Source organism: Lontra canadensis, unplaced genomic scaffold (genome assembly GCF_010015895.1).
Source record: "Lontra canadensis isolate GAN:19392208 unplaced genomic scaffold, GSC_riverotter_1.0 scaffold94, whole genome shotgun sequence".
Taxonomy (NCBI): Eukaryota; Metazoa; Chordata; class Mammalia; order Carnivora; family Mustelidae; genus Lontra; species Lontra canadensis.
This window is the reverse complement of record NW_022631088.1, coordinates 4,539,042-4,565,233: the sequence shown is the minus strand read 5'-3', so window position 1 is coordinate 4,565,233 and position 26,192 is coordinate 4,539,042. Positions and strand designations below refer to the sequence as shown.

The 26,192-nt window shown below is 50.4% G+C and overlaps 1 protein-coding gene across 1 annotated transcript; it reads left to right on the top strand.

Moving 5' to 3' along the window:
* The first annotated feature begins 99 nt into the window (after nucleotides 1–99).
* On the top strand, nucleotides 100–25,816 carry BNC1 (basonuclin 1). Its single transcript, XM_032836845.1, has 5 exons — nucleotides 100–206; nucleotides 15,744–15,843; nucleotides 16,914–17,149; nucleotides 18,917–20,793; nucleotides 24,839–25,816. Exons 1-5 carry the CDS (start codon nucleotides 198–200, stop codon nucleotides 25,521–25,523), a joined length of 2,907 nt encoding a protein of 968 aa, XP_032692736.1. The 5' UTR covers nucleotides 100–197; the 3' UTR covers nucleotides 25,524–25,816.
* The last annotated feature ends 376 nt before the right edge of the window (nucleotides 25,817–26,192 follow it).

The following is a 26,192-nucleotide window of genomic DNA, read 5'->3' as shown; positions in this document are numbered from 1 at the left end:
GGGCACAAGCGGTGCGCGGCGGACGGGGGCGGCCACCGCGCCGCGCGGCCGGGGCGCCCGGGGAGCCGCCCACTTCGCCGCAGCAGCCCCGACGGCCGAAGCTTGGATGCGGCGGCGCCCGCCGAGCTGGGGCGGACGCGGGGCGGCCCGGGCCGGGGACACGCGCCGGTAGGCCCCGGCGCTGCGGCGTCCGCAGGATGGCCGAGGTAAGCGCGGTTCTCCCCCGGCGCGGGGGGCCCCCTCGGCGCGCGGGGCGGGGCGGGGGGAGTCGGGGGGCGCCGCCCGGCCAGGCTCCGTCGGCTCCGGGGGGGGCGCGCCCGGGGCCACTTCCCGAGGCCACCTGCGCGGCGGCGGGGGCCGGGGAGCTGGGAGCCGTCGCCGCCCGACGTCCCGGAGCCGCAGAAGCGCGCGGGCACCAGGCGGGTCCCCGGAGCCCCCCGGACGGTCCGGGCGAGCCTCGGGGTGCCGTCCACGGCGAGCGCGTCTCCCCCGCACCCCTCCCGGCCCCTCGGCGCCTCGGGTGCGAGTCGGAGGTCGTTCTCCCGGGATTTTGTTTCTGCAGAACTGGGCGCGCGGTAACCGCGGTCAGCCGGCCACGAACGGACACCGGCGCGTGGCGGGGCCCGGGGCGCCCGGTCTTTGGAAGCGCCGCGGAGCGCGGGGCGGACGGGTCGCGCCGGAAGCCCACGAGCCGCGAGGGCGCGGAGGGGGCGCGGCCACACGGGTGCCCGCCGAGCCCGCGGGTGGAAGCCGGTCAGGCCCGCGGCCAGCCCCTCCGTGGTGCTCATTTACCTGCCGGTGCCCGGCGCCGCCAGGACGCGGGGACCGCCGGGCCCGCGCGCTCGCGGCTGGAACTCGGGCGGGCAGAGGCGCCGCGCCGGGTCGGCTCCCGGGGCAGGGGCGCGCAGGGCTTGGGTGCGGGGGAGCGGGATGGGGGCGCCGCCCGCCAGACCCCAGCCCCGCCGGCCGCCTGGTTTTGCATCAGCCCCTACGGATTTGTCAGCCAGATGTGACAAGATTGTGGAGAGGCGAGGGAAGGAGGAGATCTGATATTAATCAGCGCATAGCTCGGAGCCAAACTTTCTCAAATGCGGTGTAAGAACATGCTCTTCTCATTTAAGGCATCCCTTTGTGGCTGTGGGGCTGCCACCGGTCGTAGTTTGACAGTTAAATGGAATGCCAACGAGCAGCCTTAATTGTAGGAGTAAAATTGTGTGTGTTGGGGGGAGGCGGGGGTTCAGACACTCTAAGGTTCAGTTATGTCCCCTAGTTTTATGGCCGTGCTCACCGCGGTTCTCTGAAGACAGGGCATTTAAATCGGGCCAGACCTGGTCGCAGCCAGGCCTCTGCTGTTAACACTTAAGGGGCCTAGCAGAGGCCCCACTGGTGTCCTGGGAATCCCTGTCAGTGAGTGAGTGTGTGTGTGCGTGTGCGTGCAGGGGAAGACGTGTTCCTGCAGCTTGGGCCGACATAGCAGAGCTAGCAGCAGTTTTTAAAAAATATATTCTCATGAAAGTGACAAAGATTTTGGCTTTATGAAAAGTGAATTGAAAAACAGCATTTGGCAAATTACCTTCTCTCTTTCTTTCTGGTGCCTTTTCATTCCCGGTTATCGTTTTAATTTGCAGAGTTCGTGGAACCTTTTCGTACTCTCCCTTAGATGCTTTGCTTGCATAGAAGTGCTTATGTGTTAAAACTTTCGTTCAGTGGTAAATGTGCCGGCTCCTCTGTTGTCCCCTCCCAGATCCCTTGATATGAATTATGAAAACCTCATTCACCGTGTGATGTGTCAGAATAGCCTTTTTGTGTGTCTCGTGAAACACGACTTCACAAACACGACCAGTTGTCCAGGATTGGATTTTTGCTTTCCTTGGGTGTGGAAAGATAACCACCTCTGTTTGCGCTGATAAATCTTGATAAATAGCTTTATCCTTTCTGGCAGACCTAAAAGAATAAGGTGTGAGTCATCATTCACTTTCTCATTGGATAGGCTCACTTTAATTTCACCAAGAAAGCACAAGGATTTCAACTCAGCTGTCGGTTTGAACGTGTTGGTGTCACAGTTCAACACAGAGGAAAGGTGGTGAGCTCTTCCCTGAGCACAAACGCGGCTTATGCTTCGGGAACTCATAATTATGTTCAGACATCTGCATAATTTAATTTGGAAAATCATCTGTACCCATAAATGCTGTTGCCCTCAAGAGCAGTAAGGATTTAGCTACACGCCCCTCTTCCAGTCCGAAAGTGGTTAGCGGGGAGGGGTTCTGTGGTTCTTGATATTCGTTAGGCTGTCTGCTCTCTTTATAATTCATATTAGAAATATTAACCCACATGAAATAATTCCTATTGGAAGTGTAAGGTTTGCATGGGGTGTGATTTTTATTCATTGGTTCCTTTTTACATCTCTGTCCTGAAGCAGTTAGGCCTGTGTCCCACTCCCATATTCTCTATTTCAGAATCATCAGCTTGGGAAGAAGGAAGATCCACCCCACTGGGTGAGAAAAGCCATACAAGTTTCCGTGTGGAACAAATAATCATTGTCCTTTAAGCATCCCGTTATCATTTATGAATGCCTAGGGATAAGTGTAAACATTTTAAAAGTTCGGTTTGCCGGTAAAACTAAACCACGGGTGAGGGGCAGAAGTGTCTTAGCCTGTGTATATGGCTTTAGAAGTTATTTTGACAGTGGCCGTTAAAAGAGTCACCCCGTAGGTTCCACAGGGTAAATTACTTGCAGGGGGAACGTGCTTTACCCCAGGGTGAATTTTCACTTCTACAGATGTCATTTAGAGTGAGTTGCTTTTGTCAGAAACAGCCCTGTTTAAAAAGAACTAGAACTAAGTACCCCAGGTAAGATGAAATCTCAGTGCTGAGCCACCCATGTTTTTTCCTTTGTATATCTAAGATCAAGATTTAGAGAGCCTGTAATCTTTTTTTAACTATCTCACTCCAAATATCCTCCTGCAGATTTTAAAAATTACTTTTTTTTTTTTTTTTTGATGACTTATCTGAGAGATGTTAAAAAATAACTTGATTCGGGGCAGAAGAGACATCTGGAAAGTTTTGTTAAGTTTTTTTTTTTTTCTTTTAAATTGGTTTCCACCTGAAAACGTTATTTCCTCTTACCTTGTCATTCTTTGAAGCTCTTTTTCTTAGTTCTGGGAATGCGACGTGTCCAGGGCAGCCCACTTTCGCTGCACGGACGCATGTCTACTTTATCCCGGAAGGGGTGGACAGAACAAAGAGCCGTCCGATCTGGGGCACTTCCCAAACTTCGTGTAGTTGAAGCAGGCCAGAGGGCTCTCGCCATTCTCCTCCGCGCTCTGGTTCATTTTTATAAACCAGCCTAACACATCATAGGAGAAGTTTGCCTTGGGGGATGATAATTTCACTCACCTAATGTGGAGGGAACTGGTTGTTTCAGTTCAGGAAAAGCTTTAATTCAGACTACTAACTTTTTCTTGTATATGGCTGTATTCGCCTGTGTTGTCCTACATACTACTGTATGATCCTTCCACACACTCACACAAACATCACAACTATCTTCAGCCCTCCACCAGCTTCCAGAAGCCTTGTCCCAGTTCTGAAGCCCTCTGACTGCTCTTTGCTTTATTCATGACGAAGGTAAAATCTCTCTACGGACCACTCAAACTTTCTGGATTTTAAGGCTTTGATCAGGATGGCATAAGTCGCTAACACTGGTCCTTTCTTTTTAAAAATTCATTTTGAAAATCTAAGGTTGCTTTCTCTCTTTCTTTTCTTTTCTTTTTTTTTACACTTCATTCTTAAAATCTAGTTCTCGTTAAGTCCTTGAAAGAAATATCTGCAAAATTTTACATAGAAATTTCACAGTTTCATCATTATCTTGAAGTAGCAGGCACCAGACACAAAGCTGCTTGCTTGGGTAGCTGGCCACCTTAGTTAAAATTATCCGAACATATAAATGTCTTGTGTGTGTGTTGGTTTGTTTTTTCTTCCGCTCCTCCCCTCCAGCTCTGTTTCATTCAGAAGTTCCTACACAATTAACATCCCTCCTTTTTTTTGTTATCAAAGGCTTCTAAAGATCGCTCCTGAGGTCCTCCCAAATTTAGGTTATAAAGGAGGGAAAAAAATATGCCCATGTCATTTGTATTTTATATAGTTTTTTGGTTGTTGTTAGGTTGCCTTTCTTTTTCTTTAATGAAGAAATACTGGGTTCATAAGATAGCATTTGGATATTTTTCTACTTTTTGTGTTTTCTGGTTTCAGAACTAATAATTTTAAGAAAAAAGGGCACAGCTGTTAAATTATTTTGGCACAGAGTTTATACTTTGATTTATAGAGATCAAAAGAACAAGTATTTTCCCCACCATCCTCTTTGAACTAAGCAACAAGAGAATGAGGCAAAGGTGTCACGCATACTTTCTACTCACAGGTAGACTTGGCCCAACATCTGTGCCCTGGGTTCTACCTCCCCCCGACCCCTCCGCTGCCAGACCCTTTTCCATGCTCTCTTCTCACCCCCTCCCCATGCTGGCAGTGAGAAAGCAGACTTGATTAATTCTCCAGTGTTGTTTTTGTATTGCAAAGGCTGCCTACCTGGTTTGGGAGGCTTCCTGGCGCCCTTTTTTCAACTGTGCTCATGGTAAAGGGTGTCCCCTTGTTTTTGGGAATCCAGATGGTTCCATGAAGCCAATTGAGAGACGCCCATCTGGACAGCCCACACCCATCTCACTGGATGGCCTCTCCAGGTGTGCTCCCCTGGCCCAGGGCAGAAACATCTGGTCTGTGGCCTGGCCTCGGGCCTTGACACACGGGGCCGGGATGAGCCTAGGACCGTGGCATTTCCTGCACACGGTGAGGAGAGCACACCTCCGCCAGCCTCAGAGAGCACCTAAAAAAATTAGCCGTAACTCTTCAGTGTCATTAAATTCCCAGTCCGTGTCCAATAGTCCTTGACGGTCTGGCAAGCCTTAGTTTACCCACTAGTGCGTCCAAGTCAAGATCCAGATAAGGTCCCTCCCTCCAGGGTCCCTCTTTGTCTGTCAGTCTATACTTTTTTCCTTGCAGTCTTACTGTGGGAAATGCTGGTTCATTTGTCCTGTAGGATGCTCCCCAGGCTGGACTAGTGATTGCTTCCTCCTGGTATCGTTTACATCGTGTTATTCCTCTGGCCATGTATTTTCCGGACACCGCAGTTGACCCAGGGGTTTGAGCAGATTCAGGTTGAATGTTTTCCACAAGAACACGCCGTCCGTAGTCCTACGTGTCTTTCCATCAGGGGCAGATGGCCTGGTCATCATCTATTACACCAGGAGTTGCAGGGCTATAATCCTTCATTCACTCCCTGGACACTTCTGGAAAGGGAGTCTCTGTCTCATCAGTGGTTTGGTTATTCCGAAACACAGTTGTATTAAGAAAAAGATACAGACTTGATTCTTTTTTTTTTTTTTTAAGATTTTATTTATTTATTTGACAGAGAGAGATCACAAGTAGACAGAGAAGCAGGCACAGAGAGAGAGGGAAGCAGGCTCCCTGCTGAGCAGAGAGCCCGATGCGGGACTCGATCCCAGGACCCTGAGATCATGACCTGAGCCGAAGGCAGCGGCTTAACCCACTGAGCCACCCAGGTGCCCCAGACTTGATTCTTGCCCTCCGTTTGCCAGTTTGAGGAACAATTCATTGGTTCCCTAAAGGCAGCTAATGAACCTCTCTTTTGTTTTTAGTATCTTTCAGAATTGGTTTTAATACAGTGAATGACTCACGCCAATTTCTGAGGAGCCGTATTCTTTCCTCCTTGGTTCTTGAACAGTCGAGCTGTACGGCTGGCTGCCCCCATGAAGACGTGCGCTCCCGTAGGGCAGATGCTGAGCTCCTCGTGTTTGTGTCCCGAGGCCCCTACAATTACCAGTACATAGTAGATGCTTTAAAAACAAATAAAAACTCAGTGACAACAAAAGTAATTTGTTAAATAAATTGGCATCATTTCGTTGAACTGCTCACGGAGGAAGATGGCATGAGACGGATGTCTGGTCTTGTGTCTCTCTCCAGGCCGCCTTGGGTCCAGTGCCACCTGCTGCCTCCGTCGTGGCGTTTCTCCTCTCTTCTTCCCCTTTGTCCTTGTTGCCCATCTCACAAATGGGGCTACTATGTTTAGAATCCTAGTTGTACCTCTGTGGATTTGCATATGGAAGGAAAACTTAAAAATTGAAAGAAGCCACAGGAAAAGGAGAGGATAGGAGGTAGGGAGCAAAAAATTCTGATTCTCACAAAAGACATAGGAAATTACAAAATGTGTGTAAGAGGTAGATCCAGAGAGGCCCAAAGGGCAGTTTGGAAGAGACCTCCCACCGTGAATGACACAGTGTCCCCAACCACCTTGCAGACACAGTGAGAATGGGGTGACAGCTTCACTGTGGGAGAAACCAGGTCCTCACCCCACAAGTTGAGGGCGGCCCTTAGAAGACTCTGTAGATCCTGGTATAGATCCTGATTGGCAGTTTTTGGTCTAAACTGCAGCCTTTCAAGACTCAAACATATTAACAATTGTCTGTATCAACACTTAAAAATACAACTTGGAAAAACCTGAAGCAGTTTTATGCTATAAGGTTGGTGACTTAAAAAGTGGTTTGTGATTTTGCAGATTGGCTCCTTGATTTTTTAAGTTAGGGAGTTAAGATTCTTAACACCAAGAATCTGGCACAGCCTTAGAATCTCACACTTACGAGACGACCACAGGCTCTAAACTTGGCTTCGGTGATTTCTCCTCGTTAGCCACTTTTCGCATGATTTTTTACACAGCTCTTTCCACAGCCAGCAGGACAGTTGGTGTGTAAATTAGGAACTACCTTCTGCTGCTAGTCTAAGCTCCTAACAGTCCCCATCCTTTCTGTGCAGCCTTCCTTAGGGCATGGCTCAGAGTTGCCTCGTGGTCACAAAATGGCCTCTCCAGTCCAGCCATCATATTCTCGTTCCAAGAAGGAAGAAGGAGGACAAGTAAAGAAGTCTCTGCTGAGTCAGCTCCCATTTACAAGGAGCTTTCTGTAAAGCTCCGCCTAGCAACTTCCACGTGCTTACCACTGGCCAATGCTTAGTCACCTGGCCACCCACAGAGACTCAGAAAGGAAGATCCGGCTAAAGGCTTTTGGGTGGGCATCTATAATTAATGAGCATGGCGCTGCTGCCTCATTCGTTCCCTCATTCTTCTCTCAGCTCATCCCAGTGGAGGGGCCTGCAGGCTACCAGGCCCCATGCTAGCTGCTGGGTGCTAGTTTAGGGTTCAGTGGGTTCCTTGCCTCTTTTCAGAACGATTCATTGTGTCGCAATGTTTGTGGATGTTTTTATAATAGGTATTTTTGGTAGCTCTGTGCCAAGGCAGACCACCAGAGCCCAGAGGACCCAAGAACCTTGGTGTGGGTCTTGTCGCAACAACACTCTCATCATACCGATTGGTCTTTTCAGCTCGTATTTGTCCATCCTCATTAATATGGTGACTAGGCCTCTGAGGTTGGCAGGAACGGAAACCCAGGCCTTTGTAGGCAGAGGCTCCATGGCATGGTGCTGAAGGTTCTCTGGCAGATGGGAAGTAAGACCCAAGTCTTCTAAGCCAGTTGTAGGCTTTCCTGCCTCCCCGTGGAAGATGTTCATTGTGGTGAAGGGCAGGAAGTACAGGCTCGTCACCTCTGCGTCCAGAGGGGTTCTTTTTAACACAGGCAAATCAAACTCATTTTGTATTTTTTTTTTAATAAAAGATTACTTAGAACAAAATCAGGACTCCTTGGCCTGTCCCACAAGATCCTAAGCAAAGTGCTCTTTCCCGCCTCTCTGACCCACATTTTCTGCCGTTAACCTTACTAACTCACTCTATCTACACTGACTCCTTTTCTGTTCCCTGAGCCTCTTTGTGCCCCAGGGCCTTTGCACTGGCCATGCCCTCTGCCCTAAAACATTTCCTCCCTCTCCAATTCTTCACTGGCTCCTTGGTGTCCTTTGGATTCAGTTCAAATGTCACCTCTTCAGAAGTCTTCAATGATGATCTTATCTAAGTCCCCTTACTTATACCACTCCCCCTCCAGGCTACCCAGTAGAATTGCTGACGTGGCTTTCTGTTTTTTTTTTATTCAGCACTACCTTACTCTGAACTGGTACTATTTATTTTCTGTCTCTTTTAGATTGTAAGCCCCTGGAGGGCAGGCACCTCATTGGTCTTGTTCAATACTTTAACCCCAGTGTTTAGAACGATGCCTGGCTCGTTAACATTCGGTAACTATGTATTCTTGTATTATTATAAGCGAAGTTTCTTTACAGTGTGAAACTTTAATGTCCTTATCTGCGGAATGTGGATGATAATGACTGACTCTCAGAGTTGCTGTAGGAATTAAGTGAGACCATAAGTGTTAGCCCCAAATAGTGATATTTCAAGATAGAACCTACCTCCAGTATCTAGACTGGAGTCTGCCCTGACCACCCCTGAGTCCCTCTGCTTCGTCGTCCCTAAAACGGAGGCATTTGTACCTTCCTCCCGGGAGGGGGTGATGAAGAAATGAGACAGTACAGGGGCCTACTTAGTGCAGTGCCTCACATGCAGTGAACTCAGGAAAGCTCACCACCTGGGGGACTTTGGGAAAATTGCGAATCTTCCATAAATACAAGTGTCCTGAGAAGAATGCCCTCCTCGCAGTGTTGTACTGACGGTCGAATGAGAACAGCTATGAAATCACGCCACCACGCGGTAGGGCAGGTGCTGGGAGAACATCAGTGTCACCGCTGGATTCACAAGTGTCCAGTGGAATTTTCTGTGATGGTGGAAGTGTTTTGTATCTCCACTGGCCAGTATGGTAGCTGCGAACCCCATGTGTCTGCTGAGCACTTGAAATGGGGCTGGTGTGACCAAAGAATTGAACTTTTCATTGTTTCATTTTTATTCATTTAAATTTAAGTAGGTGGGGGCTCCCAGGTGGCTCAGTGAGTTGGGCATCTGCCTCAGGCTCAGGTCATGATCCTGGGATGGGATCCTGGTCCTGGGATGGAATCCCACCTCGGGCTCCCTGCTCAGCTGGGAGTCTGCTTCTCCCTCTGCCCCTCCCCCTGCTCATGCACATGCACACACACACACACACACACTCTCTCTCTCTCTCTCTCTCTCTCTAAAAAATAATCTTTAAAAAATAAAAATAATTTAAAAATAAATGTAGACAGGCACATGTGGCTAGTGGCTGCCATGCTGGGTAGGGCAGACCGAGTTGCTTGAGCCTACAGAGCTGTCCAGCAGGTACGCAGTTTCATTCTGTATCCGATCCATTCCACAGATGCGCCCTCAAAGCATCAGTGCCCCAAGTTTGGAAGCCCCCTGAGGTCTTCTATAATTTTTCTCCTTCTTCTCGCATTCTATCCCCCAGACTATCCCCCTGCATTTATCCTCAGGGATAGGAAAATACCTGCATGCACTAGAGATAAAATCAGCTTTGAAGTGGACAGTTCTTATTCGGAAGCTCAGCATCCAGATCCCATCAGAGCCCTGCGTGGCCCCTCCACCCCCACCCTGGGGAGTGTCCCTGCGTGGATCCCGCCGTGTGCCTGGGCCGGCCAGTGGCGAAGAACTCAAGTCAGCATCTCCCCAGACGGAAAGTGGAGTAGGGGTGTCTGCAGAAGGAAGCGGGACCCTCAAGTCTTTCTAAAAACGAGGTCGTAACTTTCTGTCCCAAAGACTGCAAGTCACGGACGCATCCATCACGATACAGGTGTGTTGGTGATTTCTGGATGAATGAGGGAGCCGAAGACAGCTACAAAAAAGCAAACGAGAATTTTGAATGTTGATTCATAGCACATCAGAGTGACTAATAACAATTCGGAAATAGTCTGATTAAAATGAGTGCGTAAAAAGCAATAATCATGTCTTGATGAGTTCAGAATGTTGTAAACATCTGCTTTATGTTTCTGAAGAATGGAACAAGTATTAGGATTCCAGGGGAAAGGATGTAAGTTTTAAGAGTTTTCCATAATGATTTGCATGAGTACTTTTCGTCCTGTAATTAGAATTTTGGGGTTTGATTTCATTTTAGAAGTTTTAATTTGTCTTTAGATAATGGTGCTATAATTTTTGCCACATCGTGGAATTCTGATATGGGTGGAAAAACTCAAGGGGCTTAATATTGGAAGTTTTCTGAGGCACTGTAATTAGCTTTTTTTAGCTCATAAATAATTCCTCTGAGATTTATTTCCATGGATGTTTAATGAGCTTTATTAAGCCTTATTCAAATAGGTTCATATAGAGCCACATGAATACTTCTTATAAAACAGCATTCATACATTAAATTTTATCCATAATGCTGCTTAAAATTCTGTCCCCATACCAAAAGCTGCAAAACTGAATAATCGGGTTCAGCCGGTGGGTCTCACCTGGAGGCAGTTTTGCTCTACATCTGGGGAGGTTTTCGGTTTTTACAACTGGAAGAGGGAGAGGCGTTTCTGTGGTGTCTAGTGGGTAGAGACCAGGGGTGCTCCTGGGCACCCCACAATGCCCGGGATAGATGCCGCAAAGGATTATGTGACTCAGGATGTCGATCCGTCTGGAGTTGAAGAACCCGGAGTCCGGTGTCAGACACAGAAAAAGTGAGTTTCAGTCTTGGGCCATGAAATGTGCTCGGGATCGTTTCCCTGTAGTAGGTTTCCTCGTGCCGGGCCTGAAGTGCACTCACCCGGAGCTTCCGGGGGCTTTGCCTGAGCAAGAGCCTTTTAAGCAAAATCTTCAGGAAAGGAAGGAGGTGTGTGCTCCTGGACACCTTTCTGTGCCTGAAGCCAGTCCTGTGTTCTGAATGAATGAGTGTGAATTTACTCTGTGTGGTTCTGGCGTCTTGCTTACAAACAGCGACTGGCATCTTGAGGGACAGGATCCAAAATAAGAATTTTTTTCTCCTTTTAGAAATTTCCTTTAGGGGTGCCTGGGTGGCTCAGTGGCCTTCGGCTCAGGTCATGATCTCAGGGTCCTGGGATCGAGCCCCGCATCGGGCTCTCTGCTCAGCGGGGAGCCTGCTTCCCCCTCTCTCTCTGCCTGCCTCTCTGCCTACTTGTGATCTCTGTCTGCCAAATAAATAAAATCTTTAAAATTTTTTTTTCCTTTAAAGCAGTCACATTTATCAGAATGTAGGTTGTGAAATAGTCCAGAGGCTCAGTACGGAGTATCCTGGGAGCTGCTGAGAGTGCAGATGGCTGGTTCCAGGGTCAGCCGGTGCTCAGAGTCACCGGGCTGTTTGAGAAATCTGGACAGCACGCTTGTGCTACAGACAATGGGACATTCTTGTTGGGACCGTGTGTCATAGAACTTAACCGGTACTCATTTTTATCTTTCCAGATGAGGGATAGCATGTCCTGTGTCTAGGAATACAGATGTGTGGGTTCCTGTGTTCAGCCACCTGTACCGGTCTCTAGGAGCAGAATCTCTCTAACCGAAAGGTGAAATGATACCTGGCACAGCATTTCTCCATCCTTTCTTCATTGGGAGACTAGATTTTTTTAAAGATTTTATTTATTTATTTGACAGACAGAGATCACAAGTAGGCAGAGAGGCAGGCAGAGAGAGAGAGAGAGAGGAGGAAGCAGGCTCCCTTCTGAGCAGAGAGCCCGATGCGGGCCTCGATCCCAGGACCCTGAGATCATGCATGACCTGAGTTCAAGGCACTGAGCCACTCAGGCGCCCCAGGAGACTAGGGTTTTTTTTTTCCTAATTGTGCCTCCCCAGTGAAATTTTAGTATGATACTATATACTATGTTTCTGTTCACATATGTGTATCTGTGTTTCATATGTAAAAAGAATATTTTTTCACCTCCCCCCCGCAAGAACTAATTTTCACCCCATTCGGATAGTATCACCCCTGATAAGAGCGAACGCAGTATTCCAGTAAGGTCTTGGTGATCACAGGGGGTTCTTTGTAGGATGTTGTATGGCTTTACAAAGAGCAAATGGGTTTTCGGATACATGTTTTCTCTTTTCTGTGTCGTGATCCTTCTGGAAGGGATCAGGGAACACCGTTACTATCGGCAGCTATGAGCAGCCCTGCTCCTTCCCCTGAAAATCTCGTCTAGTCGCTGTGTTGAGGCTGGTGGTAATCTGAAAGGAGTCAGGGATAGCCATCACATCAGGGAGATTTTAGCCTGTATTTAAGCAAAGTCACTGACTTTGAGGGGGGACTTTATTTTTTAAAACACTTTTAGATTCACAGCAAAATTGTAAGTAGAGATTTCTGATATACCCCTGCCTCCACACATGAACAGCTACGGGCTTATCCACATCCCCCACCGGAGGGCACACCTGTGACAACTGATGAACCTACACGAACACAACATCATCTCCCAAAGCCCATGGTTTACTTTAGGATTCATTCTTGGTGTTGGACCTCCTATAGGTTGGGACAAATGTATAATGGCGCATACCCATCATTATAGTATTGTACGGGGTATTTTCACTGTCCTAAAAATCCTCTGGGTTCTACCTAACCCCTGGCAAGCACTGATCTTTTTAACTGCCTCCATAGTTTGCCTTTTCCAGAAGGTCATGTAGCTGCAGTCATACCATGTGCAGCATTTCAGACTGGCTTCTTCCACTTAGTAACATGTGCTTAAGGTTCCCCCGTGTCTCTTCATGGCTTAGTGGCTCATGCCTTTTTAGCGCTGGGTGATAGATACTCCAGTGTCTGGAGGGACCACAGTGTACTTAACCATCCCCCTGCTGAAGGCCATCTTGGTCGCTTCCAGGTTTTGGCGATCATGAATAAAGCTGCTGCTTCCAACATCCACGTGTGGGTTTCCGTGTGGACATATGTTTTCAGCTCCTTTGGGTAAATATCGAGGAGCGTGATTGCTGGGTTGTATGGTTAAGAGTATGTTTAGTTTTGTTGGGAACCACCAAACTGTCTTCCAGAGTGGCTACACCATTTTGCATTCCCACTAATAGTGAATGAGAGTTTCTGTTGCTCTCCTGACGAGCATTTCGTGTTGTCAGGGTTCTGGACTTCAGCCATTTTCATAGGCATGTCGAGGACTGTTTTTTTCAGTAGTATTTCTACTGAGATATACTTTATTGACTATAAAACTCACCCCTGTAAAGTCTATAGCTGAGTGGTTTCCCTATATCCACAGAGTTGTGCAACCATCACTACTATGTAATTTCAGAACATCTTCACCTTAAAAAGCAACTCTGGTCAAAATTTAAAACATCTGTGCTGCAAAGGGCACCACGAAGAAAGTGAAAAGATCATCCAAGGGCAGGAGACAACATTCGCAAATCATCATCTGTTAAGGGACTAGTACTAAGAATATATAAAGAACTCTTACAACTCAGTGCTAAAAGACAAACAACCCAATTAAAAAATGACCAAAGCATCTGAACAGATATGTCCCCAGGGAAGACCTACAAATGAATGGCCAATGAGCTCATGAAAAGTTACTGATCGCTGTTAGCCATTGAGGAAATGCACACCAGAACCACAGTAAGATACCATGTCATACCCACTAGGCTGGCTGTTTCTAGACAGACAGACAGCAAGTGTTGGGAAGGTCGTGGAGAAATTGGAAGCTTCCCACATCACTGGTATGGAAGTAGAATGGTGCAGCCACTTTGAAAAACCTTTGACAGATTCTCCAGTTAAACAGAATTACTATACAATCCAGCAGTTCCACTCCTAGGAAGACCTAGAAATGAACACCTACATCCACCATAAACTTGTACACAGTGCTCCTTTTGCAGATGTGGGAAATGTTCTAAAATCAGATCGTGATGTTTGCACAACTCTGTGAATATCCTTAAAATCATTGAGTTGGATACTTTTAAGTGGGCGAATTGTATGATATCTGAGTTGTGTCTAAATTTAAAGCTATTTTTTAAAAGATGAAAACAAACAAAAGGAATAATATTCTCCCCCCATTGCCACCCGTTAACTGTCCCTCCTCGTTCCTGCCCACTCTGCAAAGCCCTGGTCACTGCTAGTCTGCTTCTGGCCTCAGTAGACTGACCCCTTCTTGACGTTTCATGTAAATGGAATCCTACTGCCTGTGACTTTTTGTCCTTGGGTATTTCACCGAGCGTGTTTTCAGGGTTCACGTATGCTGTGGCATATGTCAGCACTTCGTTCCTTTTGACGGCTAAGTAGTACTCCACTGCATGGCAGTGCCCCATTTTGTTTAGCGGCTCATCAACTGACAGACGTTGAGGTTGTTTCCACTGTTTGGCGGTTATAAACAAGGAAGCCAGAAACATTTGGTACTAGCTTCTACATGGGTCTGTATTTTCATATCTCTTGGGCACCTACCTAGGGGTGGGATTTCTGGGTCATACGGTAAGCCCATGTTTAACTTCTGGAGGAATTGCCAGACTGTTTTCCAAAGTGGCTGCACCACTTTACATTCCCACTGGCTACTGGTTTTTAAGTGAAGACAGTTAAAGTGAGTTTCCCAAGTCCTGGGACAGAACGTCCCCTTACCTGTCCCCACAGGAGCCCACAGAGTCCTTTAACTGACAGAGGGAGGTCCCCCCCCAGACACACACGGACACCCCAGTTTCAGGGCTCTCCTTATTCATGCCGGTTCCACCCAGCGGCCCTTCCTGGGAGCCTCACTGACGCAGCTTCTAGGAGAGCTTTTTCTCATTAATAATACTTCACATTCTTCAGACCTCTATCCCCTTTGGAGGAATTCATCCTAAAAACCTATGGGACGCTTTGTTCTCAACACCAGAACTTAACGAACACGTACTTGTGTGTATTGTGTTTCAGCCGTGTGAACTTGAACGTGCAGCTGGGCGTGCGCCTGGGGCCGCCAGCCTGGCCAGGCCTCGGTGGCCACGCAGCCCAAGGGCTGGAACCGGGGAGCTGTCCTCAGTGTGTCTGGCCACGGCACGTTGTCCATCTCTTTGGACTTTTCTCCTCACACACGTCTGGGGGCGGCGGTGGGGGGGGCAACCATGCCCACATTTGGATAATTGTCCATTCAGACCATTCTCTCTCACTTGTTCTGGGACAGTCCCCAGGGGCCACCACTTTGTTTGACTTAAGAGATTGCTGACTGTTCATCCTTTCTGTGCTCTTACTGACCAGTCAGGGGGCACCTGGGGGGCTCAGTCAGTTGAGCATCTGCCTCTGGCTCAGGTCATGATCTCAGGGTCCTGGGACTGAGCCCCAAGTCAGGCTCTCTGCTCAGCGGGAAGTCTGCTTCTCCCTCTGCTTCTCCTGCCCCGCCCCCACCAGCTTGTGCTCTCGCGCACGCTCTCTCACGCTTTCTCTCTAATGAATAAATAAAGGGGCACCTGGGTGGCTCAGTCATTTAAGCGTCTGCCTTCAGCTCAGGTCATGATCCCAGGGTCCTGGGATGGAGCCCAGGCTCCCTGCTCAGCGGGAAGCCTGCTTCTTCCTTGCCCTCTGCCCCTCCCCCTGCTTGTGTTCCTGCTCTTAAATAAATAAATAAATAAATTTTTTTTTTTTTTGAAAAAAGTAACAAGCAAGATATTTCCATCCAGAACTTTCCTTAGAGAGCATGGTGGTGGTCCCTAGCCCCCTCTCTCCCGCAGAGCAGCTGTGGGATGTGTGCGCCCTCCGTGGGCCCCGGGGGCCAGCTGTTCTTGGGTACCGAGTGCGGGGTCCCCGCCCGCGTCTGGCACAGAGTGGGCGCGCAGTGCCCCGGGAGCGTTACCGAAGGGAGGCCCGCGTCCTGTGTAGCAGGAGCAGCCTCGCATCAGCACAGCACTCACGGGCCGCGGGCCCCGTTCTCTCTTGCAGGCTATCGGCTGCACCCTGAACTGTAGCTGCCAGGGTTTCACACCCGGGAAGATCCACCACCGCCGGTGTGAGCAGTGCAGACACGGATGGGTGGCCCACGGTAACTCTGTTTGTCCTCCTCCTCCCTCGGCCCCTCGTGTCCCCTCTGAACGACTTCGAGGGATTCGGGAATGGACTGTGTGTCTGAGGAGGTCCCCGCACTCGCTGGCTCACAGGCTGAGAGCGTGGTATACGTCCCCTTTTTGAAGCCTAATGACCCTGCATGGTGGGTGGGGTCTTAGCCCCATCCTGCAGACGAGGAACAGGTGCCTTGGGTGGTCCTTTGCAGCGACAGAAATGTCCTGTGTTGTCTAACGCGGCTGCCGTCAGGGTGGCCAGTAAAATGGAGAACGCTCCGTTAAGTTTGAATTTCAGGGAAGCAGTAAATGATTTTCTGGCCTGCGTATGTCCCAGTGAATACTGTGAGTGTAAACGTATCCCGCTCTTCCCTGCCTCCGTGAAACTCCCGCTCGCATGTAACCGGGCGTCCCGTATTTTCATTGGCTGAGCCCCGCGATCCCACGCTGAGTCCCGGGTGGGCTGCTGAGTGCTTGAGATGTGACCGGCGGGACTCTGAAGGACTGAATTTCTGATTTTGTTTAACTTCAGAATTAGAATAATTTAATAAGGCAAAAATCATTCCGTAAAATTAAAAATGTTACAAAACCGCATAGCCGTGAGCAACGGACTGTCGCATGGGACAGCGTCCATTCTGGTGGCTTAACTGGCCCTGCCTGGCCGCTAGGACACGGCAGACGAGGGGCCAGACCCGGATCTGTCCGATTCCCCAAGCCGGGCTCTTCACCAGCAGACCCCGTCCTTCCTGATTTTTCAGCCTTTTGATCCTGTGCCCGCCGCCCTTTCCTCGCACCTGCCCTGCACGGGGCTGTTTTTCACTTCTTAGGGGCAGGGAAGGAAGAAAAAGAAGAGTCTCGGGCCAGTCCGTTTTCTCGCAGATCTAAGTCTCTGTGGATGACGTAGAGCCTGGTAGCCGGAAGGACTGCGACCCACGCGCACGGTCGTGTTTCCCTGTCAGAACGCAGAGCTGAGCACTGCTGCTAGCCCCCCCGCGCAGAGTCTCTCCGAGAAGGAGAATCTTCATGAAGGTGTTTCTCCGATTTGCTTTTTCAGCTCTGAGCAAGCTGAGGGTGCCCCCCGTGTACCCCACGAGCCAGGTGGAGATTGTCCAGTCCAATGTGGTGTTCGATATCAGCAGCCTCATGCTCTACGGGACCCAGGCCATCCCTGTGCGCCTGAAAATCCTACTAGACCGGCTCTTCAGTGTGCTGAAGCAGGACGAGGTGCTCCAGATACTGCACGCCTTGGACTGGACCCTCCAGGACTACATCCGGGGATACGTGCTGCAGGTAGGGGAGCACGGCCGTGGTTCCGCTGGAATGTCTCTTCCAGTCCTTTGGAGGAAAGGGCATCCTTTCCTTGCGTAATGGCTTAAGCCCCCACTTCACATTCTGGGAAGAATCCAGTGCTTTCTTCCAGATACTGGGGAAACTTCCAGACATGGGAGCACGACACACTCTGTGATTTGGGTCTCACTAAGCCAGCTCTCCCACAGCAAAGCCTTGGCCCCGATCACTATCCACTGGCCACCTATGGACCCAAGGCGCTGTCTGTGCCTGGTCTTACTGAGGGTGTGGGAGTGAGAGAGGACCGAATGTTCCAGAAGCACGTTGCAGAAGCTGGCCTTCCTCCCCGGGTTCCATCACCCTGTGATACGTCTGTGTTCTTGCTCTCATTGTTCTCACTCCCCTGGAATCCCCGCTGGCCTCTGCATGTGTTCTCTGCTCCCCTCCCCTGTGCCTTTCACCACTTCTCCGTCTGTTACTCTGCGGAGTACTCTTACGTCCTTCTAGGCCACGTCATGGGGGTAGGCCCTCATGTTTCATACATATCCACAGGCAAAGAACATATTTCCTGGGACAAATGGTATCATTTCTCTGATGTAGGAAGCAGTGACAGCTTTTTTTTTTTTTTTTCCCCTTGACACTATAAGAAAATGTCAAAATTTCTATGCAATGGGGGATGAATATACTACCAGGACTAACGTATGCTTGAGTCTTACCCCAGGCAGGCCATGTCATCAACACAAGCACTCGGGCTTTTATCAGCTGGAATTACTGGACCCTCTTCCAATAAAGTCTCCCAGGGCCAGGAAATCATCCCCATTTTCCACGTTGAAAAGCCAGAGGCTCAGAGTGCTTCTAAATCTTGGCTAACATCACTCAGGTTGTGATGGCAGACCCAGGGTTGGAACCTGTTTCTTTCTAACTCTGAAGCCCGTGGTTGGCCTGTGGAGGGGTGTTTGCTCACCTCCGGTGCAGGACCCCCAGCAGGCTAGAAGCACCCTTTTATGTAAAGCAGCATTATGATCCTACATTATGACATAGATCAATATTTAATGATCCTAATAATCTTGCTTTCTAGTGTTAGGATTAAAAATATGGAATCAATTACCTTGAACCTCTAGCACATCAAAAATTTATGATGTTACATCCCTCATCATCTTCAGAACTCTTCCATGCATTGTGCAAAATCTCAGTAGGCCATCAAATACATGTTCTGTGATAAAATATTTATTGTAGTTTTGGGAAAAGTTAGGCCTTGCTAGAGTTTTGAAAGATCTCCAGCACGCCAGGGTAATTACAGTTCTGCTTTGTGAACGTGGGCAGTAGATCAATACGGGTTCATTTGTTTTCTGAGGTTAGTTGCTGGGGGAAGATGATTAAACTTGCAGCAAATAAATACTTGAGCTCTGTCTAGGTCTGACTGCCCCCTCTCTCCTCCTGAGATGAAGAAGGGACTACCGTTTGAACGATACATATTTTCGTTTCAGTGGGGAAAAGGATGACATCTAATGCAGGAGCAACCGATTGGTTTGAAATAAGATGGAAAATAATCACCCCATGTCCCTTCGGCCAGAGTCCTCCTATCTTACTTCTCTCTTTCAGAGCCCTGCTTACATCTGTGTGGTCAATCTTCTACGTGGGGCTCTGGCCTGGGAGAGACCAGAGTAGCGTGAGCAGGGGGGGCTGACTTGATGGGGTGTCCCCTTCTGATACGCACAGAGAAGAGGGTGTGGGGTAGTAAATTAACTGCAGTCCGTGCCTCTGGTCTAGGACGCGTCGGGAAAGGTGCTGGATCGCTGGAACATCATGACCGGCGAGGAAGAGCTGGCCGCCCTGCAGCAGTTCCTTCGCTTTGGGGAGACCAAGGCCATCGTGGAGCTCATGGCCATCCAGGAGAAGGAGGAGCAGTCCATTGTCATGCCGCCGGCCGCGGCGAACGTGGACATCAGGGCGTTCATCGAGAGCTGCAGCCACAGGAGCACCGGCCTCCCCGCCCCCGCGGACAGGGGGACCCCCAGCAGCCTGCACCCCTTTGAGAACCTCGTAAACAACATGACCTTCATGCTGCCCTTCCAGTTCTTCAACCCTGTGCCCCCCACACTGATAGGGTCGCTGCCCGAGCAGTACGTGCTGGAGCCAGGTCAGGACCAGAGTCAGGAGCCCAAGCAGGAGACGCACGGACCCTTCCCCGGCGGTGGCGGCGGTGGCTTCTTGACCTCCGCTCCCACGTCATTTCAGGTCGAGAAAGAGCCGTGTCTCAACTGCCCGGACACCGTTCCCAAAAAGGAAGATGGCGCCCATTTAAGCGACTTGGGTTCCTACCACCTTGTCCCGAAGCTTGAAAGGACCCAGTTGTCCCCCGAGGCCAAAGGGAAGCCCGAGAGGCACAGCCTGGGCTCGAAGAAGGGCCGCGTGTTCTGCACGGCGTGCGAGAAGACCTTCTATGACAAAGGCACGCTCAAGATCCACTACAACGCCGTCCACCTGAAGATCAAGCACAAGTGCACCATCGAGGGCTGCAACATGGTCTTCAGCTCCCTGCGGAGCCGGAACCGCCACAGCGCGAACCCCAACCCCCGACTGCACATGCCCATGAACAGGAACAACAGGGACCGGGACCTGAGGACCAGCCTGCACCTGGCCGCCTCTGACAGCTACGAGCACCCGGGCTTCCCCGCAACGTCCCCGGACTGCAGGCCCCCGCCCGGCTACGCGGTGTCCGGGGAGGACCCCAGGGGCCAGCCGGCCTTCCCGAGCCTGGGGCCGGACGGGGTGCTCTTCCCCAACCTGAAGACGGTCCAGCCGGTCCTGCCTTTCTACCGCAGCCCGGCCACCCCGGCCGAGCTGGCCAACACCCCCGGCGTGCTGCCCTCCCTCCCGCTCCTGTCCTCTTCCATCCCGGAGCCGCTGGCGCCGCACGAAGGCCCACTGGAAGCCCTTCCCAAGAAGAAATCCCGCAAGTCCAGCATGCCCATCAAAATAGAGAAGGAGGCCGTGGGGGCAGCTAACGACAAGCGGCTCGCTCTCAGCTCCGATGAAGATGTGCCCCTGCGGGTGGCCAGCGAGGAGGAGCTCGAGGCCGGCAGCCCCCAGGCGTCGGACAGAGCACCTGAGGAGCCGTGCGCACTGTCTGGGGGCTTAGGGGGGCCTCTCCCGGGAGGAGAGAGGGTCTGCCCTGGGGACTCGGGGCTGGAGTCCGGCGGGGCTATCCGCAGGAGCCCTGAGTGGGCCACACGGCCGCCAGAGAGGGAGGCAGAACAGAAGCCAGCCCTGCCCGCCGTGCGAAGGGAGCCGCAGGACAGTGGCCGTGAACCTCACCTCGCAGCCGGGACTGAGCCCTGCGTCCCCTTCCCTGACTACATCAGACTGCAGCAGCGCCTGCTGGCCGGCGGGCTCCTCGGCGCCCTGTCTGGCCGAGGAGTGGCTTTTCCTTGTTTCGAAGACACCAAGGAGCCAGAACCCGTGGGTCCGCGTGCGTCCGGGCGGCAGAAGGAAGAAGCTCGCTTCCAGTGTGACGTCTGCAAGAAGGCCTTCAAAAATGCGTGCGGCGTGAAAATGCACCACAAGAACATGCATGCCCGAGGGACGCACGTGTGCACCGTGGAGGGCTGTAAAGCCACGTTCCCCTCGCGCAGGAGCAGAGACAGGTAAGACGCAGGTCCTTTCTTCCAAGGCCGTGGTTCGGAAACTTCCGCGTGCGCCCGAGCCACCGGGAGGGTTGTTAAAACATCCTTCCAAGCCCTGCCCATGGGCTTTCCGCTTCTGCAGGGGTGGGGTGAGGCCTGAGGGTTTGCGTTTCTGAGTCACCAGGTGGTCCTTCTCCTGCTGGTCCAGGGACCACAGTTTGAGAAACACTGACCCCTACACCCCATGCCTGAGTCCTCGGATTCAGATCTAAACTCATTTGACCTCCAACCCTGACCTGAAAGGACATGAGGCTATGGGCAGTCTGTCTTTTCTTAAATCTCCCTTTGTGTGGATTTCCTTTATTATGTGTTCAGTGCAGAAATACTCACAGATTTATTACGGGGACATGAAAAAACAATACGGTTTATGCACCATTCTGCCTTTCTAGAGTTTGAGAAACTCTGAATTCGGAAACATACCTAGAGCAGATGGTTTGGGATGAGTAATCATGAGCTAGTCTCCCGAGAGGGGAGGGTTAAATCATCACCACAGACGACAGAACTTGTCCAGTTTTCATCTTATGATATGAAGCCCATCAAAGGAGAGGTTTTCTCCTAAGTCCAGTTAACGAGCTCTGTTCGAACGGAAGGAGAACTGTGTGGTCAGAGAATTTGTCATTATTAAGGTAGCAGAGACGAAAGGCATGTATTAACAGGTTACTGCAGGGCTTGTGATGTGGGTTAAAAGCTGAGATGTCTTTGGGTGGGGGGTGTCCCTGAGGCCCACACGGTGTCACGCTGTTTGCAGAGTGCCCAGGCAGGGTGGCTCTCTCATCAGCCTGGGACACGGCACTGGCCTCACTGTCTTTCTCGTGCTTTTCTTCATGAACTCGAGTCACATCACCACAGTCTGGGAAGGGAGACAAACGCATTACACAGACGTGGTTGTTCATGAGCAAGCTTTACGTTGAAAGAGACAGTCCCACCAATCGGATCATCCTTGATATTATGATCCTCTGCTGGCCTACAGCGTGCACTGCATTAGAAGGCATGCTGAATTTAATGTACACCTTCGTTTTATTTTTTTTCATGTATTTAATATTTCTTATATTCTGAACTATTTATGGACACAGGCCTGCTCTCCGACCATAGGAAAGCGTCTTGAATTATAAATGTAGACTGCTAATTCTGGTGATCTAGAACTTGGAATGTTTAGAATCAGATTAAAATGGCACCCTTTTATTTTATTTTGTATTTTTTAAGATTTTATTTATTTATTTTGACAACGCACACACAAGCAGGGGGAGAGGCAGAGGGAGAAGCAGCCTCCCTGTCGAGCAGGGAGCCCGACGCGGGGCTCCATCCCAGGACTGAGATCATGACCCGAGCTGAAGGCAGACGGTCAACCAACTAAGCCTCCCAGGCGCCCCCAAATGCTACCATTTTGAAAAGAGCTTGTTGACAGGCCTGGGGTCAGGATGAGAACTGTGTTGTCTAGACACCTGTCTTCCCCTCTTGAAGCCGCTGCCATCAGCAGTCACTGGGACCCCTCAGGAAGGGATTGGAGCTGTACCTTGAATGCTTATTTAGCCAAAAAATATTTAAAAACCTTCTGTGAGGTGCTGTGGACACAGTCCCTGCTTGCAAAGGCCAGTGGGGGAGATAGCAATAAAAAGGTGATTACGGCTAAATGCAATAGCCGCTGTAATAAGAAAGAGAGAGGTGCCGGGGCCCCTGACTAGATTCTTTTGAGAAGTTAGGGAGGGCTTCCTGGAGGAAGGGGCATGACTAAACCAGCAGCTCTTTGATGTTTTGGTCTCAGAAGCCCTTTTACAAATTCTTGAAACCTCAGGGCCCTCAAGAACTTTTGTGTGTTTGAGTTTATAAGTGTCAATCAATGTTTACTGCATTAGAAACCAAAACTGAAAAAAATTAATATTTATTTCATCCCTTAAAATAATAAACCTATTATATGTTAACATGAAAAAAAGGGGGGGAAACATACATAACATGTAATGAAAAATAGCCCCGTTTTCCAACCCAAAAACTCAGTGAGAAGAGTGGCTTTGTTTTACATTTTTGCTCATCTCTGTAACGTCTGGCTTAGCAGAGAACAGCTGGCTTCCCACAGCGGCTTCTGTGTTCATCCTGTTCCAATACTGCATGTCACGTAGCCTCTGGAAACCACACACGGTATCATGAAGGAAAGACAGTGGAAAAGATCGCGTCTTAGGATCACGATGATGAGAGGAGTTTTGACTTCAGGGCACCCCTGAAAGAGGCTCGGGAACCATGAGGGGTACCCAGACCACACTTTGAGGACCACTGGTCTAACAAGGTAGAGATAGGGGGTGGGGATGGGAATTCATGGCATTAAGAGTCCCCAAAGCAGCAGGAAGCCTGGCACGCGGCCCAGAGGGTTTTGCAGTTGTGGTCGTCACTGGTTTTAGGAGACGTGGCACCTGGGGAAATGCACCTGACCCTCCAAGGGTGTAAGGAAAAGGTGGGGGGAACCCACAGGTTTGCTCCTGGCGTTCCTAGGGGACTCGAGCCCAGACCTTGGCTTTCTTGCCACAGGGACCTTCCCATGCAAGGTTCCGGTAAATGTGTCTGTCTGCCTTTTTTTTTTTTTTTTTTTTTTTTTTGCCAACCACTTATGTGCCAGGACCTGCGTGTCAGTCCAGTGTCTGGTTTTCTGCCGACACATACCTGCCCCTTCCACCCGGAACGCTGACATAATCACAGGGCAGAGCTGCCGTTGATAAGAGTTGTTTGCAGAGTGGGTGATCTGGGAGCACGGTTCTGATTATGTCCAGAAAAAGAATGCGTAAGGGATAGAAGAGAGACGTTGAATAGCAGATCCAATATGTTTTAGGAACTAGGATGAAATTTCCACCCACCCCCACCCCCACTGTATCTTCCGAGGTTTCAAAGAGCAAACTCAATTCTTAGTTATTTTGGTGGGGGTGTTCCCCCCCCCCGCCCCAGGTGGTCCTGGCAGGCATCCTCATCTGTACGGGTGGGGGAGGGGAGGCAATTTCTCTGTTTGGAATCGTTTTTCTCTCACCTGTAAGCTTGTCCCCCGGCAGTAAGGGCAATTTGTGTCAGAGTCCGAGGTCAGCAGGGGATCTCTGAGCAAGGCCGACATTGATGGCCAAGTTACGTCCAAATGATATTGTGTGAGCGAGAAGCGTGTGTCATCATGGGTACTCATTACCTGCCATTCGGGAGTAATCATCGGGTAGAAGATTGGTGGTGGGTTCAGTGCTGCATTTGCAAAACTCCTGTCTGGTTTATTCTGAAACGTTGCAAATATGAAGTGAACTTAAATTCTCTCTCTCTCTCCTTCTCACACACACAAACACACACACACACACACTCACACACACACACATAATATCTAGCCAATCAGATTCTCTCTCCTATAGTACTTCTGGGGGTCAAGGTAGTGTGAGTGTTACAGATCCTGATAGCACACAGCTTAGAATTTTCTACTAAACACATTTTTAAAAAAGTATAAAAAGACACAGGTGAAGTAATTCCTAATAATGTATTTTGTTTCATTCAGTCTATCCCAAACCATCATTTCTGTGTCTGACGCAGCCACGTTTCGGGAGCTCCCGTGTCCCTTGGGAGTAGTTGTCCTACTGGACACGGGCACTCTAGAAGATATTTCTTGGTTTCATTGCAGTGAAGTCCTCTGCTTAACTCCATATTGGGACCAGTTCCAGTGTCCCAGGGGAACTGACCTGATTGGAGTAGGCTCGCAGTTCTCTGTAGATGAGGTGCGGGAAGTTACGTGTCCGTCACATGGTAGAAAGTAAGAAGGACGACATATTCCCAGCTTCCGGGCAGCCAGCTTTCCTGGTCAGTGCTAACTTCCGACAGGCAGTGAACAGCCCGGGGCCAGTGTCCCCTGGACACACATTTCATCCCATCCCCCCTGTGGTCACTCCTTCTGCGCCACAAAATTTTTCTGGTATCCACCTAGTGTCTCCCCTCAGAGTGATGACTGTTTTTACAACAACAGCCCAACCCACTGCTAACCGTCTGTTCACTCTTGTAGACACAGTTCAAACCTAAACCTCCACCAAAAAGTGTTGACCCAGGACGCACTGGGGGGCCCTGACGACCATTTCCGTGCAGCTTACCTTCTGAAAGACGTGGCGAAGGAGACCTTCCAGGACGTGGCTTTCGCGCAGCAAGCCTCCCAGACATCTGTCATCTTCAAGGGAGCGAGTCGGATGGGCAGCCTGGTTTACCCGATCGCCCAGGTCCCCAGCGCCGGCCTGGAGAGTTACAGCTCCGGTCCGCCGAGCGACGGTACCGTCTTGGATTTGAGCACTACCTCGAGCATGAAGTCGGAGAGCAGCAGCCATTCCTCTTGGGACTCAGACGGGGCCAGCGAGGAGGGCACTGTGCTCATGGAGGACAGCGATGGGACCTGTGATGGGCCGAGCCTTGTCCCCGGGGATGACGAGTACCCCATCTGTGTCCTGATGGAGAAGGCTGACCAGAGCCTCGCCAGCCTGCCTTCTGGGCTGCCCATCACGTGTCACCTCTGCCAAAAGACATACAGTAATAAAGGGACCTTCAGGGCTCACTACAAGACCGTGCACCTCCGTCAGCTCCACAAATGCAAGGTTCCGGGCTGCAACACCATGTTCTCCTCTGTCCGCAGCCGCAACAGGCACAGCCAGAACCCCAACCTGCATAAGAGCCTGGCCTCGTCCCCGAGTCACCTCCAGTAACAGGATGGTGGCCGAGAGGGCGAGGGGAGCTGTTGGCCCTCATTCAGGAACAAGGTGGTCCAGAGAAAGGTCTCTCATTTCGTTGAATACCATTTGAGGCGAGCCGGGCAGAAGGCCTTAGAGCTGACTTTCTCGTCTTGGAGGAAGTCAGCTCTGGGGGGCAGCCCTTCCTGTTATTTTTCGTAGCCCCAGGGGCTTGTCCCTGACATAACAAACACTGGCAGAAACACGGCTTTTCCCCACATTTGTTTACACGTTCCCGGGGAGAGTGGCAGGTCTGTGAACCGACAGGGGAGCCCAGGATCTTGGGGGAGCTCGAAGTGAAGGGTCGGTTGAGTGTCCCGGGGAAGCAGGCAGCCACCACGGGTCAGGAGCCAGGCCCCAAGGTGACTTTTTTTTTTTTTTTTCCAGTTCCTGCTTTTACTGAGTCTGAAATCCAGACTCAGGGGTGGTGAAGTGGCTTTTTGAGACTGTGCCTCCGTTGAGAGAGGAGAGTTGCTTTTGCTTTTGTTTTTGTGTTTTCCCCTTCAGGGGTCTCATGGACCTCCAGGGAGTCCCCAGAGGAAGCAGGTGGGTTTCCAGCACACAGGAACAAGGTGACAAGGATGTCCGTGCTCACTGTGCAGCAAGCGTTCAGGAAGCTGGTCGGGGGGTTGGGGGGCAGATTTC